The sequence below is a fragment of the Scardinius erythrophthalmus genome (assembly GCF_964197995.2).
Source record: "Scardinius erythrophthalmus genome assembly, chromosome: 10".
NCBI lineage: Eukaryota > Metazoa > Chordata > Actinopteri > Cypriniformes > Leuciscidae > Scardinius > Scardinius erythrophthalmus.
In genome coordinates, this window is record NC_138230.1 from 35,430,323 (window position 1) to 35,442,587 (window position 12,265).

Here is a 12,265-nt window from a genome sequence, read left to right on the forward strand (position 1 = left end):
CCACGGCGTCAATGCTCTCCACAGCCTGTAAATAACCCCAGACACACAGAGAGGCTTGAAGTAGCCAATCACTGACATGATTTGAGCTTCAGTTTAAAGTGACGTGTGTGATTCAGTGAAACTAACCTGCAGGCAGCTCAGAGCGGCACATGCTGCTCTTGGTGTGTGTAAGCCAACTTCTGATAAGGCTTGTGTGTAACAATCAACAGCCTGTTGAAGAAAAACACACATAGACCAGATGAACTACTCGATCTCCTCCTGGTGTCCTCAAACAGCTGTACATTCATTTTGTGCTGCTAAAGTACCATGATTACTCAAAATTTGCATATTTAATTTATTAATATTTTGATTTTGTATATTATTATTACATTTTTATTTCTATGATTTTATTTTATTTTATTTTTGTAAATGTATTTCTGACATAGTTTATACACATTTATGACATTTTAATTCACATCTTGGCATTCCTATCTAGCATTTTTATGCAATTTTTCAAACATTTCGAACAAAAAATTCAAAATTTGCTTTGAAATACACTACTGTTTAAAAGTTTGAAAGTTAAAAGATTTTGAAGAAATTAACACTTTTATTTAGCTAGGACACATTAATCAAAAGTGACAGTAGAGGCATTTATAATGCTAGATTTCTATTTCAGAATAAATGTTGTTCTTTCTATTTATCAAAGACTCTTGAAACAAAATGTATCACAGTTTTCACAAACATATTAAGCAGCACAACTGTTTTCAACATTGATAATAATAATAATAATAATAATAATAAGTATTTCTTGAGCAGCAAATCAGCATATTTGAATAATTTCTTAAGGATCACTGAAGACTAGAGTAATGATGATATAAATAGTTATTTTAAGTTGTAATAATACTTCACAATATTACTGTTATTACTGTATTTTTGATCATATAAATGCAGCCTTGGTGAGCATAAGAAACTTTTTCAAAAGCATTACAAAAAAAATCTTACCGACCCTAAACTTTTAAGTGTTAGATTATGTCGATATAAACCTGGCTATAGACTAAAATCATGTAATGTGGTAAACGACTGACCTTTGACCTGAAGGGCTTGTGTTGGGCAGCAGAGGAGAGGAAGGCAGTAGCGGCCTTCATCACGTCAGGGTCATCAGAGGTCAGCAGCCCAGCCACGGCCCACAGGGTTTGAGGCCGGGGCTGAAGACACGTGACCGACACTTCCTGTAGTTCCTTCAGAGAACGTTCTGTGTCCCCACAGCTCAGGGCTTCTTCAAGCATGACTGGTTTGGACACAAAAGAGAAAGATTACACTATGCTAATAATCTATTAAAGCTATTCAACTAATTATTATTATTATTATTCAAGAAAAACGTCTTACCTTCTTTGGCTAAATCCAGCAGGTGTCGTTCCATGTCCCTGACATCGTGTTCAACAGAGTAGCGGTGGAACTGAAACACGGTGAGGACATCCTGTGCCATAGAGGACGGCGACGGACATGAGGAAGAGGCCAGCTCGCTCCTGTCCACCATTTCATTCACCACCATCCTGATCACTGGACACACATGCGAACACAGGCAGATGAACGCTGACGTTACATTCATAATAATTGCCGATGTCTCCTTCTGCAGAGTGTTATTGTCACTACCTGAGTCAGGAGAGTGAGGCAGAATCTGTTGCAGTGGCAAGGCAAAGCTGAGATGCATGTGCTTTAACACTTGGTCCAGTGTAGTATGGAACAGACCACCACTGCAGTCGGACCACAGAGACATCAGCGCCGGCCGCTCCACCAGCTCAGGCAGCACTGGAGACCAAACAAAGAGAAAAAAACTGGTCAGAAATATTTCTTAGGTGCCATGCCATTTTGAAATATTTTGTATTATACACACACACACATTTCTGTCCGGTAACTTTTTATTTACTTTCTAAAGCCATTACTAAGTGCTATATTAATGTGTATGATGCTATTTGTAGATATGCTTCTGTAAGAGCAACAATATTTAGCTCAAACAGCCCAAACTCTTTAAAAGTCAAGCTTTGAAGTAAATATACTCATATTAAAAATAAAAGTTCCAAAGGGGGAGGGGGGGTTGCATTGATGCCATATAACAACCTTTCAGTGAACAGTTCTTAAAAGAATCACTTTTTTTCTAAATGTGAAGAACATTTTCTTCAGAGAAGAGATGTCGTTGCAAGATGGAGGGGGAAGTTATTTTTGATTAAAGATTACGATTAAAGAGGACAGACCACTTAAATAAATATAATATATATATATATATATATATATATATATATATATATATATATATATATATATATATATATATATATATATATATATATATATATATATATATATATATATATATATATATATAATACTGTATGGAAGCTTGTTTCCGCCACTTAATAAAACATTTTAAAAGATAATTGCGACTTTTTATCTCACAATTGCGAGTTTACATCTCGCAATTCTGACTTTATTTCTCAGAATTGCGAGATATAAAGTCGCAATTGCGTCTTATAAAGTCGCAATTGCGTGATATAAAGTCAGAATTCTGAGATATAAAGTCAGAATTCTGAGATATAAAGTCAGAATTCTGAGATATAAAGTCAGAATTCTGAGATATAAAGTCAGAATTGCGAGATATAAAGTCGCAATTGCGTCTTATAAAGTCAGAATTCTGACTTTTTTTCTCGCAATTGCGACTTTATATCACGCAATTCTGACTTTATATCTCAGAATTCTGACTTTATATCACGCAATTCTGACTTTATAACACATAATTGCGAGTTTTTATCTCACAATTCTGACTTTATAACACGCAATTGCGACTTTATATCATGCACTTATGACTTTATATCTCCCAATTGCGTGATATAAAGTCAGAATTCTGAGATATAAAGTCAGAATTGCGTGATATAAAGTCGCAATTGCGAGAAAAAAATCAGAATTCTGACTTTATAACACGCAATTGTGACTTTATAACACGCAATTCTGACTTTATATCTCGCAATTGTGACTTTATTTCACGCAATTCTGACTCTATATCTCGCAATTCTGACTTTAAAACACGCAATTGTGACTTTATTTCACGCAATTCTGACTTTATATCTCGCAATTCTGACTTTATTTCTCAGAATTGCGAGATATAAAGTCAGAATTGCGTGAAATAAAGTCAGAATTGCGAGATGTAAACTCGCAATTGTGAGATAAAAAGTCGCAATTATCTTTTTTTTTTTTTTGTGGCGGAAACAAGCTTCCATAATACTGCAATGTCTCATAAAAAATAAGAATGGTTCATTTTGATTTTATGGTGACTTAAAGGGATAGTTAACCCAAAAATGTACTCACCCTCATGTTGTTCCAAACATGTATGAATTTCTTTCTTCTGCTGAACACAAAAATATATATTTTGAAGAATGTCAGTAACCAAACAGCTGATGGTCTCCACTGACTCCCATTTTTTTCATACTATGGAAGTCAATGGGGTCCATTGACTGTCTGGTTACCAACATTCTGTAAAATATCTTCCTTTGTGTTTAACAGAAGAAAGAAATTCATAAAAGTTTGGAACAAGATGAGGGTGAGTAAATTATGACAGAATTTTCATTTTTGGATGAGCTATCCCTTTAATAATCTAATCTTTTTCCATTGTAAAGAACCTTTTTTGCAATGGAAAGATGCTAGGAATGTTAAAGGTTCTTCATGGATCCATCAATGTCATTAAAGCACCTTTATTTTTAGTGATAAGTAAAAATGGGCAATGCTGTTGAAACAACATCAAAATTCTCCCAGAAGGAACATGAAAACCAAAAAAAACATCTAAGATATATTCACCATCCGACACTGAAGTGCAGCTGCCCGGTCTGTCAAAGTTTTTCTCACTGAGCTCCTCCAACAGGAGAGTTTCAGTTGCTAGTTTGTGCAGGTATGTCTTGTGCTGCGACTGCCTTCCTTCTGAGGTCAACAACTACATCCCATACATAAAGAAACAGCATTTTTATATCAACAAAACACCTTGATATGCTTCTGCAGTTGAGACAAAGGAAATCACACTATTATATGGAGTCTGAGAAGAAGGAAAAGAAAGTTGTAAGGGTGGAAACACAGAATCACCTGAATTAGATGATTACAGTATTGTAGATGAACAACGATGGCAACGTCTAGGTTCTCGTTTCCCGTGGTGAGAGGCAACGGACTGCCGGCCACACTGTTCCCTACACCAGTGTCCTCCGTGAGGGCTTCACTCAGGTGTCCTCTTGCTTCTGGATGTTGGACCGACCTGTCGGATGTGCAAGACATACTGTGACCACAAGGCGGCGCTGCATAATCACAACTACTGAAGTTCCTGAGAGAAACCAGGTCACCGAATGGTGTGATGTCCAACTCACCCGATTCGTTCTGACTCCATGTCAATAAAGACAGAGCGTGAGAGGGTGCCCGCGTCATCTCCTGTGTCATCGTCATCGAAGTCAGAGGTGTTAAGAAAGTCGAAGCTTTCCAGAGCGCTCTCCACAGTCAAACTGAGGCTTGATGAGCGGCTCCTATGGGCAGGGACACGGCACTGACGAGAGACAACAACACCCTTCACAGACTGTTCATTCAGAATTTAACTGAAAGCTTTCCCTTGTGTCCGTTTTGAGTTTTTCTGAAACATTGTATGCTTTAAAGCAGCACTCAGTAGCTTCGGGATTTCTTCGCTGTATTCTCGCTTTTTGCTCGCAGGTTTCTCTCTAGAGCTCCCCCCACAGCTTCGGAATAGATATTTGACAACACTGTTGTAAAAACTCGTTGGTGATTCTCAGACACCAGAGGCTATAGATCAACGACATCAACGCAGATGGGACATTCTTTAAAACGTCTTCTTCATTCGGGTTCGAACAGCGTGAGGGAGCGCAATAATGACAGCATTTTAGCAGATTTCTTTTGGCCGTAAAGCAATTGTTTACATCGCGAGACCTGATATCACGCGAGACTTCCTGACGCGGCGGCCGGCGGCCCGCCGGCTCAAAGTTGCAAGTGCGTATTTTCCGCTCACGGGCACCAGGGGGGTGCGAAACAACCACCATTCAACCCGAAATAAGTAATATAACCATTCCAATGACTCCGAAGCTGTTCAGTTAAGGTAAAAAAAGTTACTTAGTTCACCTTTAACAACAGTGCTGCTGGTGTTTATTCCTGCAAAATCTGATACTTTTTTTTAATCAAGATTATATTACATGGATCGAAAATGACATTAAAGACATTGTAATGTTCAAGAATAAACAATATTATCTGTTTGTTATACCAGTATTTTATATCTAATTGTTCATGCTCCTTTCCTCTATTTTTACATTTAGATTATCTTTGCCATCATCTAACACTCACTTAAAGTTAATCTTTAAAAAAAACAATAGATGAATAACACTGTTAAATATAATATTTAGCAAATATGAAAAATATGAAGGAAAAAAATCATACTAAAAATTGTTTTCTTTATTTATTTTGTCTTTTTTAAAATATTTTAATTTAGACAAAACAGTACAGAAATTTAATATCAGCCATATTATCAGCCAATAATTAGCTATTGATCAATATAGGCCATGCTTTTAATATAAGTGGATCCCTATTAATCTTAAGCTACCATGTATATTTCATATAAATACTGTGTACATCAAATTATGCAATGGCAGCTTTTTATTAAGCAAATTATATATTTTCGGTTGTTTTTACTTTAGATGTATACTTAAAAATATAAAAAAAAATATTTTGTCATCTACGACAGTTCACTTATAGATGAACCATGAACCATCAGTACAATCTGAACATCCTTTTCAAACCGGGGTCAGAAATGACCCCCTGGAATTGATTTCCAGAGGCATTTTTATATTGGTAACGTGTTTTTTTATAATTACCTTATTTAATGTATCTGTGTTGTCTTTCATGAATTAAAATACATTTAGAACGCAAACAAAAAACGTACCCCACCCCATCACTGAAGTAGTTCATGACTTCAACTTAATAAATTAGTTCAACACTCTTGCAAAAAGTTCTGTTATAATTACTGAAGCTGTCTACACTGCATAATGAATCTAGTTTACATTCGTCATTTTTGAAGAGAGAGTGCAGATTCAGTTAGTAAGCATACACACTGAACAAAACTTTCTTCATCACCGGTTACTAATCGGAACCGCTCTGATTGGCCATTGCATTTTTGCACTGCACAAATATGCGTGAAAACAAATCCTTTATGCAACATGAGCAGACCTAAATGTAATTCCACAATCAACACTTTTCATTAATTTCTTTTCACATCTCACTTTAATCGTGACAGTTGTAATAAAATGAATTCAGTTGTAAAGGGGCATCTTTTGCCCCCTTATCTAGAATTTCAGAGCATTCTTGCTCCAAGCCAGCGGCGGTTTCTTCATTAGGGCGATCGGGCGACGCACCACTAAAGTGTGAAAGGGACTTTTTCAATCACTATCTCATTCAACCACAGAGTTACGCTAGCAGTCACTCACTGTTGTTCTGCCTCTGGATATAGTCCAATCAGCGCCGAGTCACGTTCTTTGGAGTACCGCCTCTTTTTGGGCGATTTCACTCTGGCTGAGAATCGCCCAGAGTCTTCCCATAGACTTACATTCAAAGATTTTTTTTTTTCGAACTGCAGGCACTGCAATGCATTCTCTATGGGTTCCGGGAGGGCTCGCACTAACGTGCTTTCGTCATCATACGTAACCTTAACTTGTGCAGCGATTGGTGGAAACAAATGTACCTCTAATAGTATTTAGCCATAAGCTGAAGTGACATCCAATAATTTCCTCAGTGCATAACTTACATTTCACGGACATATTCTCCATCTGTAAATGTTAGAAAGTCCAGTTTGCTGTCATGAGTGGGCGAGCTTTCTGCAAGCTATACTTCCGTGAACGAGCGCCCCCGCGTGCATGCGCACCGAACAGGAGCAGGAACAATAGGAGCGCAATTATTCTGACTAAAATATACATTAGCACTAAATTATAAATATATTTAGCTAAAACATTTGTTGTTGAATATTTGTTGTTGTTGGTGAACATAATTGTGCTAGAGAATTTCAAACCTACATGTGTATTTTTATGATATTAGCTTTTTTTTTTTTTTTGGTTTAGTAAATTTAACTACTTTAAAAAGCATTATTTTGTTTTTAGATTGTAATGTTGCAATGTTAGAATGTAATGTGATTTGACCCCTTTTTGGATAGACTGCAGATAGACAGCAACACTATGTTTGTTTTTATAACCTTCAATATGAACATTGTTTGTAGGACAATATCGATCAGGATATATATATATTTTTTTAATTAAATACAGGTTTTTTTTTATTCAAATAGAGAAATAATAATTAAATACTCAGATTATACCATACATCGCCATTTAGCCCAAAAATTCAGATTTATTTGGCAATTGGCTACCCTACCGGCTGAAGTTTTAGCTAAACTTTAGGCTAATGATAGCTACATTATTATCACTGTTAAATTGTTATTTAACAATAAGCCTACATTCAGTCCTGAATTAAAAATTCAGTTTGTTGTGCCCCCCCAAATTTTTTTAGCACCAGCCGCCACTGCTCCAAGCCTCTGTTAATTCCCGACCCTGTTTCAAACCAACAGTGTTTCCTGAGTTCAGATGGCTTTCTTGTTAAGAAAACGCATCAAACTTCACGATCAATCAAACTCGAGTCGGCACCAAAACATCTAAAGTTTGAAGACCACAAACAGAGAACTCATTCACCTTGAGCAGGTCTTCAAGTCTCATGACCTCCTGCTCCAAGTCCTGCAGCTCCCCGCAGCGCTGGCCTAAGCTCTCCAGCAGCAGGAGCAGAGACTGAATGGCCTCCTCCAGGCTGCTCTCCAGGAAAGTAATGCTGCCCTCTCCAGCCCAGCTCAGAGCGCCGGTCTCTGGAAGCATGTCAGAAGAGGTGAGTCTCCTCACCAGCTGCCTGGTCAGACTGCCTTCCTCCCCATCCAGCTCAACTGGCTTCAGCTCCAGGGCTTCATCAGGCATGTTGGGCTCCAGGAACATCACATCATCCGGTCCCACTGCGGACAGCTGGCTCTCGGAGCACAACGAGAGGGCAGCAGAGCCTGTGCCGGGCCCCTGGCCCTCAACCTGGTCCCACTCCAGGTCTGGATCGCTGGTGCTGACACTGCCGCAGTCTTCCTCAACGCACTCCTCCTCAACTGGCCTGTCCTCAGGGACGGGAGCCGGTTGAGAGCTAGGGTCCGTCTCAGGGGGCGTGACGGTGATCTCGGGGTTTGACTGGATGGGGGCGGGGCTTGAGGTTGACACGTCAGAGAAGGTGAAGGACAGACGCTTGCATTCGGCAACACCGCATCCTCCGTTTTCAAAGACGTCATCTGGTAAAGTGGACTGTGCAATTGAAAGAGAAAGAAGATATGGTAAGTATGGCTTGCCTATGCCATTTAGTCTTTTCAGTACTATTATTTATGTTGCTTTAGTGATCTAAAGATGCGAACAATAATTCAAGTCCAAAAGTTCCAACACACTAAAGAGCAGTACGAGAAATAAAAACCTCTATGAAATGGTTTAACACAGGAATTCCCAAATGTTTTTGTAGGTTGAACAAAAGCAAATTGTCTTTCCTGTGTTAACTAATCCTACTAAAACAAGAAGTTGGGTGTGATTTATCTATGTTTTTTTTTTTTATTAAACAGCCAATCAAACTATGATTAGCTACTTACTAATGCTAGTCAGAGGCTAGTGTCAAACTGCATAAAGACCGCCCACAGATTGTTCACTGACCATCTGATACATACTTCACACAAAACTGAAAGCAATTGTGAAAACTGCAATAACCTGTGTTTAAAATGTACTAGGTTGATATTTGTGCATTGTGATTTGTGGCTTAAACGTATACATTTACATGTCAGTAAAATTAACTATTCTAGTTTAAGTGGGTGATTTTTGGTCCAATTTTATTTTAATTGAACAAAAATTTCTAAATGACCTGGGGATAATATTTGTGAATATCTTAAATCCATCTTCCTGGAAGTGAAAGGTTTAAAATATGAATGTGTCTGCTAAATGTTTGTTTTGTGAACTGTGCATGCAATAGGCCTCAAAGCTAACAGACATGAACTAAAAGCCACAGTTTCGTTTTCATGGGGTCTTTGAACAGTAATACTATTCTAGAAAAGTGTATATGTGAATGTGAGTGTGAAGAAACCTGTGTATGAGAAATGTGACAAACGTTAAAGTAGAAAATGCAAGCAAAGAAAAGTGACACACAGACTTCACTCAGAACGGCAGGGCACACAGTGACCTGACTCACGTAAACTTCCAGACTGGACCTTGAGCGAGGTCTCAGTGCGGCCAGATCGCCAAAAGAGCGACTGCGTCTGAGTTTCTCTAAGAGCGTCTCTCTGAGCGTGTGCAAGAACGAAAGACGCTGACCCTCCCACCGTCGGGGCTGCCACTTCTTTGCCATCGAGAAACACGCACACAGACACACACACACACACAAAACAGCCACGATGCACACGATGCCACAGGGAGGATACAATTCATTACACAACAGCACAGACCACACAAGAACATTCACACACACAAGCTGCAAGTGCTGTCATATTTTATAACACACACAAAATAATAATAAACTGAACTCACAACAGCTAGTAGCGTTAATATTTAAGTTAGTACTGAGATGTTAAGGTGAGAAAGGTGACAGTGTGATCTCAATATCCTGTATTATATGTATGTACACCCTTTTGAAAAAGAAATGCACTTAATTGTATTGAATGTGCAATTTTAAAAAGTGTACTTTGTAATGTCAAATTAAAAGTTTAACTTTACAGTACATATTAAATTATGTTATTATGTCTTTTGTCATGCATTAAATTACACTTATATTGAGGTGTTGACTAACATACTAAAGCACATGTAAAGTACTTGATTATAAATTTAACTTTAGTGTGTTACTTGATATTACATTAAAAGTTTGTATAATTTAAGGCCTGGTTTCACAGACAAGGCTTAGAATAAGCCAGGATTAGGCCTTAGTTCAATTAGGACATTTAAGGAGCTTTTATAAACATGCCTTAGATAAAATAATGGCACTGACATATTTTAAGATATGTTACTTTTTCAGTTAAAACAGCTCAAACATGCATTTATTTGGGAATGGGAATAGGCTTAAGCCTAGTCTGTGAAACCGAGGGTTTATGTACTAAATAGCAAGTTCATTATTACAAATGTGTAATAAAGTAATATATTTAAATACATGAGATACAAGTTTAAATAGAAATTACATAAAAGTATATTTTAGTTTACAAAATTTTGTCAGTAGTTTTACAGTACACTTTAACTGCATTTCCAAGACAATAGAAGTAATTATGAAATAACATATAAAGGTGTCCTTGAGTCCTACTTAAGTGGGTCAAAAGAAAAGTTCAGCTAAATGCATTGAATATAAATTTAAACTATAATAAATTTTTATTTACTTGTATATAACAAGCAATAAAGTGTAAAAACATGCACATTCATTTCACACCTGAGTATATTCTTTTAAAGTATTTTATTTCCATAATAAGTACTCTTATTTTTAAAGTATGCTAAAGTGTACTTGTTTTTCACGGTGATAGAAGCAGACTTAAAACAGAACTGAGCAGAGTTTCTGAAGTGCACTCACAAAGAAAGACGTGTCCTGGAAAGTGGGCGTCTCGGGTGTGCCTTGGCTGTACACTGAAACTCGTCTCTGAAGGGCGGTGGCTTTACTCACGTTTCCTGAGGACAGGGTCAGATCCTCCACATCAAACGGACTGCAAAAACAAGGCAGATATATGTTCATGTACAACAATCTGATACTATACAAAAGTAATAAAAGAAAGGAAACACTAAAATGAAAGAAACTGGGGGGAAAACTTATGACATATAAGCCCCATTAAAGGTTTAAGAGAAATCATTATAGCACTTTCCATGACAGTCCTGAAGAGGGCAGTGTACATAAACACTTTCCTCTACTGTGGCTAAATTGACTAAACACCACACTTCTTATCTTTTTTTATTAGATAACGTCACTTACAACCAGGCAACCTCCAGGTTAAGTTTAATGGTTCCCAGGTCGTTGACATCTACAGCTACCACCTGAGGCATAGCGGTGAACAGGTCCTTGGTTTCACAGATCACGCTACCCACTAATATGTGAGTGGCCAGCCCCTTTAACTCCGTCACCTAGCAGAAAAAAGGTCATGCGTTGAGAAATTTCAGTTCAGCAATGTTTATTTCACAGCTTTCTTCATAGGAATACATTTTGTTGCAATCAAGGATGTAACCAAATACTCAAGACTGAGAGGATGACATGTACATTTTAGGACACAAATATTGAGGGGAAGTGTTCTCTTGAAAGTCTATGGTGGTTACAGCCCAGTTTGTCAATAGCCCCTTTCACACATATAGTCTTTACAGGAAAATAATCACCATTAAGAGATCATGTGTGAACAGAACCTTTTCAAAAATTTCAGCAAATCATTTCTGGCAGTATGAGAAGTTGTAACATTACCAGTAAATTACCGGTATGATGCTGTGTGAACCAAGAAGGAAGACTATTACCGGTATGAGCACGTACGAGATCCAAACGCACTGACATAAGAATCAAAGTTCTTATGGACATGACACAATTACTCTGCGCTGTTGACAAAGCATGTCGCGCTCGAGACCCAGTTTTCTCTGCAAAATGCGTACTGTGTGATCATCCCCTTACACCTGTCACTCAGAAGTCAAAAAATGCGGTCAAATTGAACAGATGAAACTAAAGAGCTGCTCCTCATGCAGGCGAATGAAGACAACAGCGCGGTGTTTAAAGATTGTTTCCGATGACTGACATCACAGAATTTACCGGTATTTTTGTGCAAATGTGTGAATGGTCTCTTAATGGTAAAAGCCGGAATGGCATTGCTTGTGAGAACAGCATATTTGTGTATTTACCGGTAAAGCCATTCCGGTAATTTACTTGGGATTACTGCATGAAAGGGGAAATTGTCAAAGTGAGTCGTTACTCTTTCACGTAAGACTGCAGCCCACCTTGATGTTGATGAGGTCTGTAATGAGGGGCATGAAGATCATCTCCTCTCCATCCCAACTCTGCTTGGAGTTTGTTTCGATCTTCCCCTTCAGTTTCCACCGCTGTCGGCCGTATCTCATGAAAATCTGCCAGGTAACAAGAAAGAGAAAAATAAAAAAAAATGGCAAAAGTAGGAAAAAGCTATCAACACAAGTTCACTTAATCGTTAATAGAGCAA

General features: G+C 37.9%; 1 protein-coding gene across 1 annotated transcript in view; it reads right to left on the reverse strand.

Moving 5' to 3' along the window:
* The window catches only part of ripor2 (RHO family interacting cell polarization regulator 2), a 65,884-nt gene that overhangs the window by 16,319 nt on the left and 37,300 nt on the right, over window positions 1–12,265 (reverse strand). Inside the window, exons 10-21 of the mRNA XM_081376549.1 lie at window positions 12,048–12,173; window positions 11,050–11,198; window positions 10,657–10,786; window positions 9,301–9,447; window positions 7,740–8,378; window positions 4,380–4,552; window positions 4,105–4,270; window positions 3,826–3,958; window positions 1,633–1,788; window positions 1,366–1,539; window positions 1,065–1,267; window positions 127–210 (exon numbers count right to left, since the gene is read on the reverse strand). Of these exons, the coding sequence (XP_081232675.1) occupies window positions 127–210; window positions 1,065–1,267; window positions 1,366–1,539; window positions 1,633–1,788; window positions 3,826–3,958; window positions 4,105–4,270; window positions 4,380–4,552; window positions 7,740–8,378; window positions 9,301–9,447; window positions 10,657–10,786; window positions 11,050–11,198; window positions 12,048–12,173 (2,280 nt within the window). The remainder of the gene's footprint in view (window positions 1–126; window positions 211–1,064; window positions 1,268–1,365; window positions 1,540–1,632; window positions 1,789–3,825; window positions 3,959–4,104; window positions 4,271–4,379; window positions 4,553–7,739; window positions 8,379–9,300; window positions 9,448–10,656; window positions 10,787–11,049; window positions 11,199–12,047; window positions 12,174–12,265) is intronic.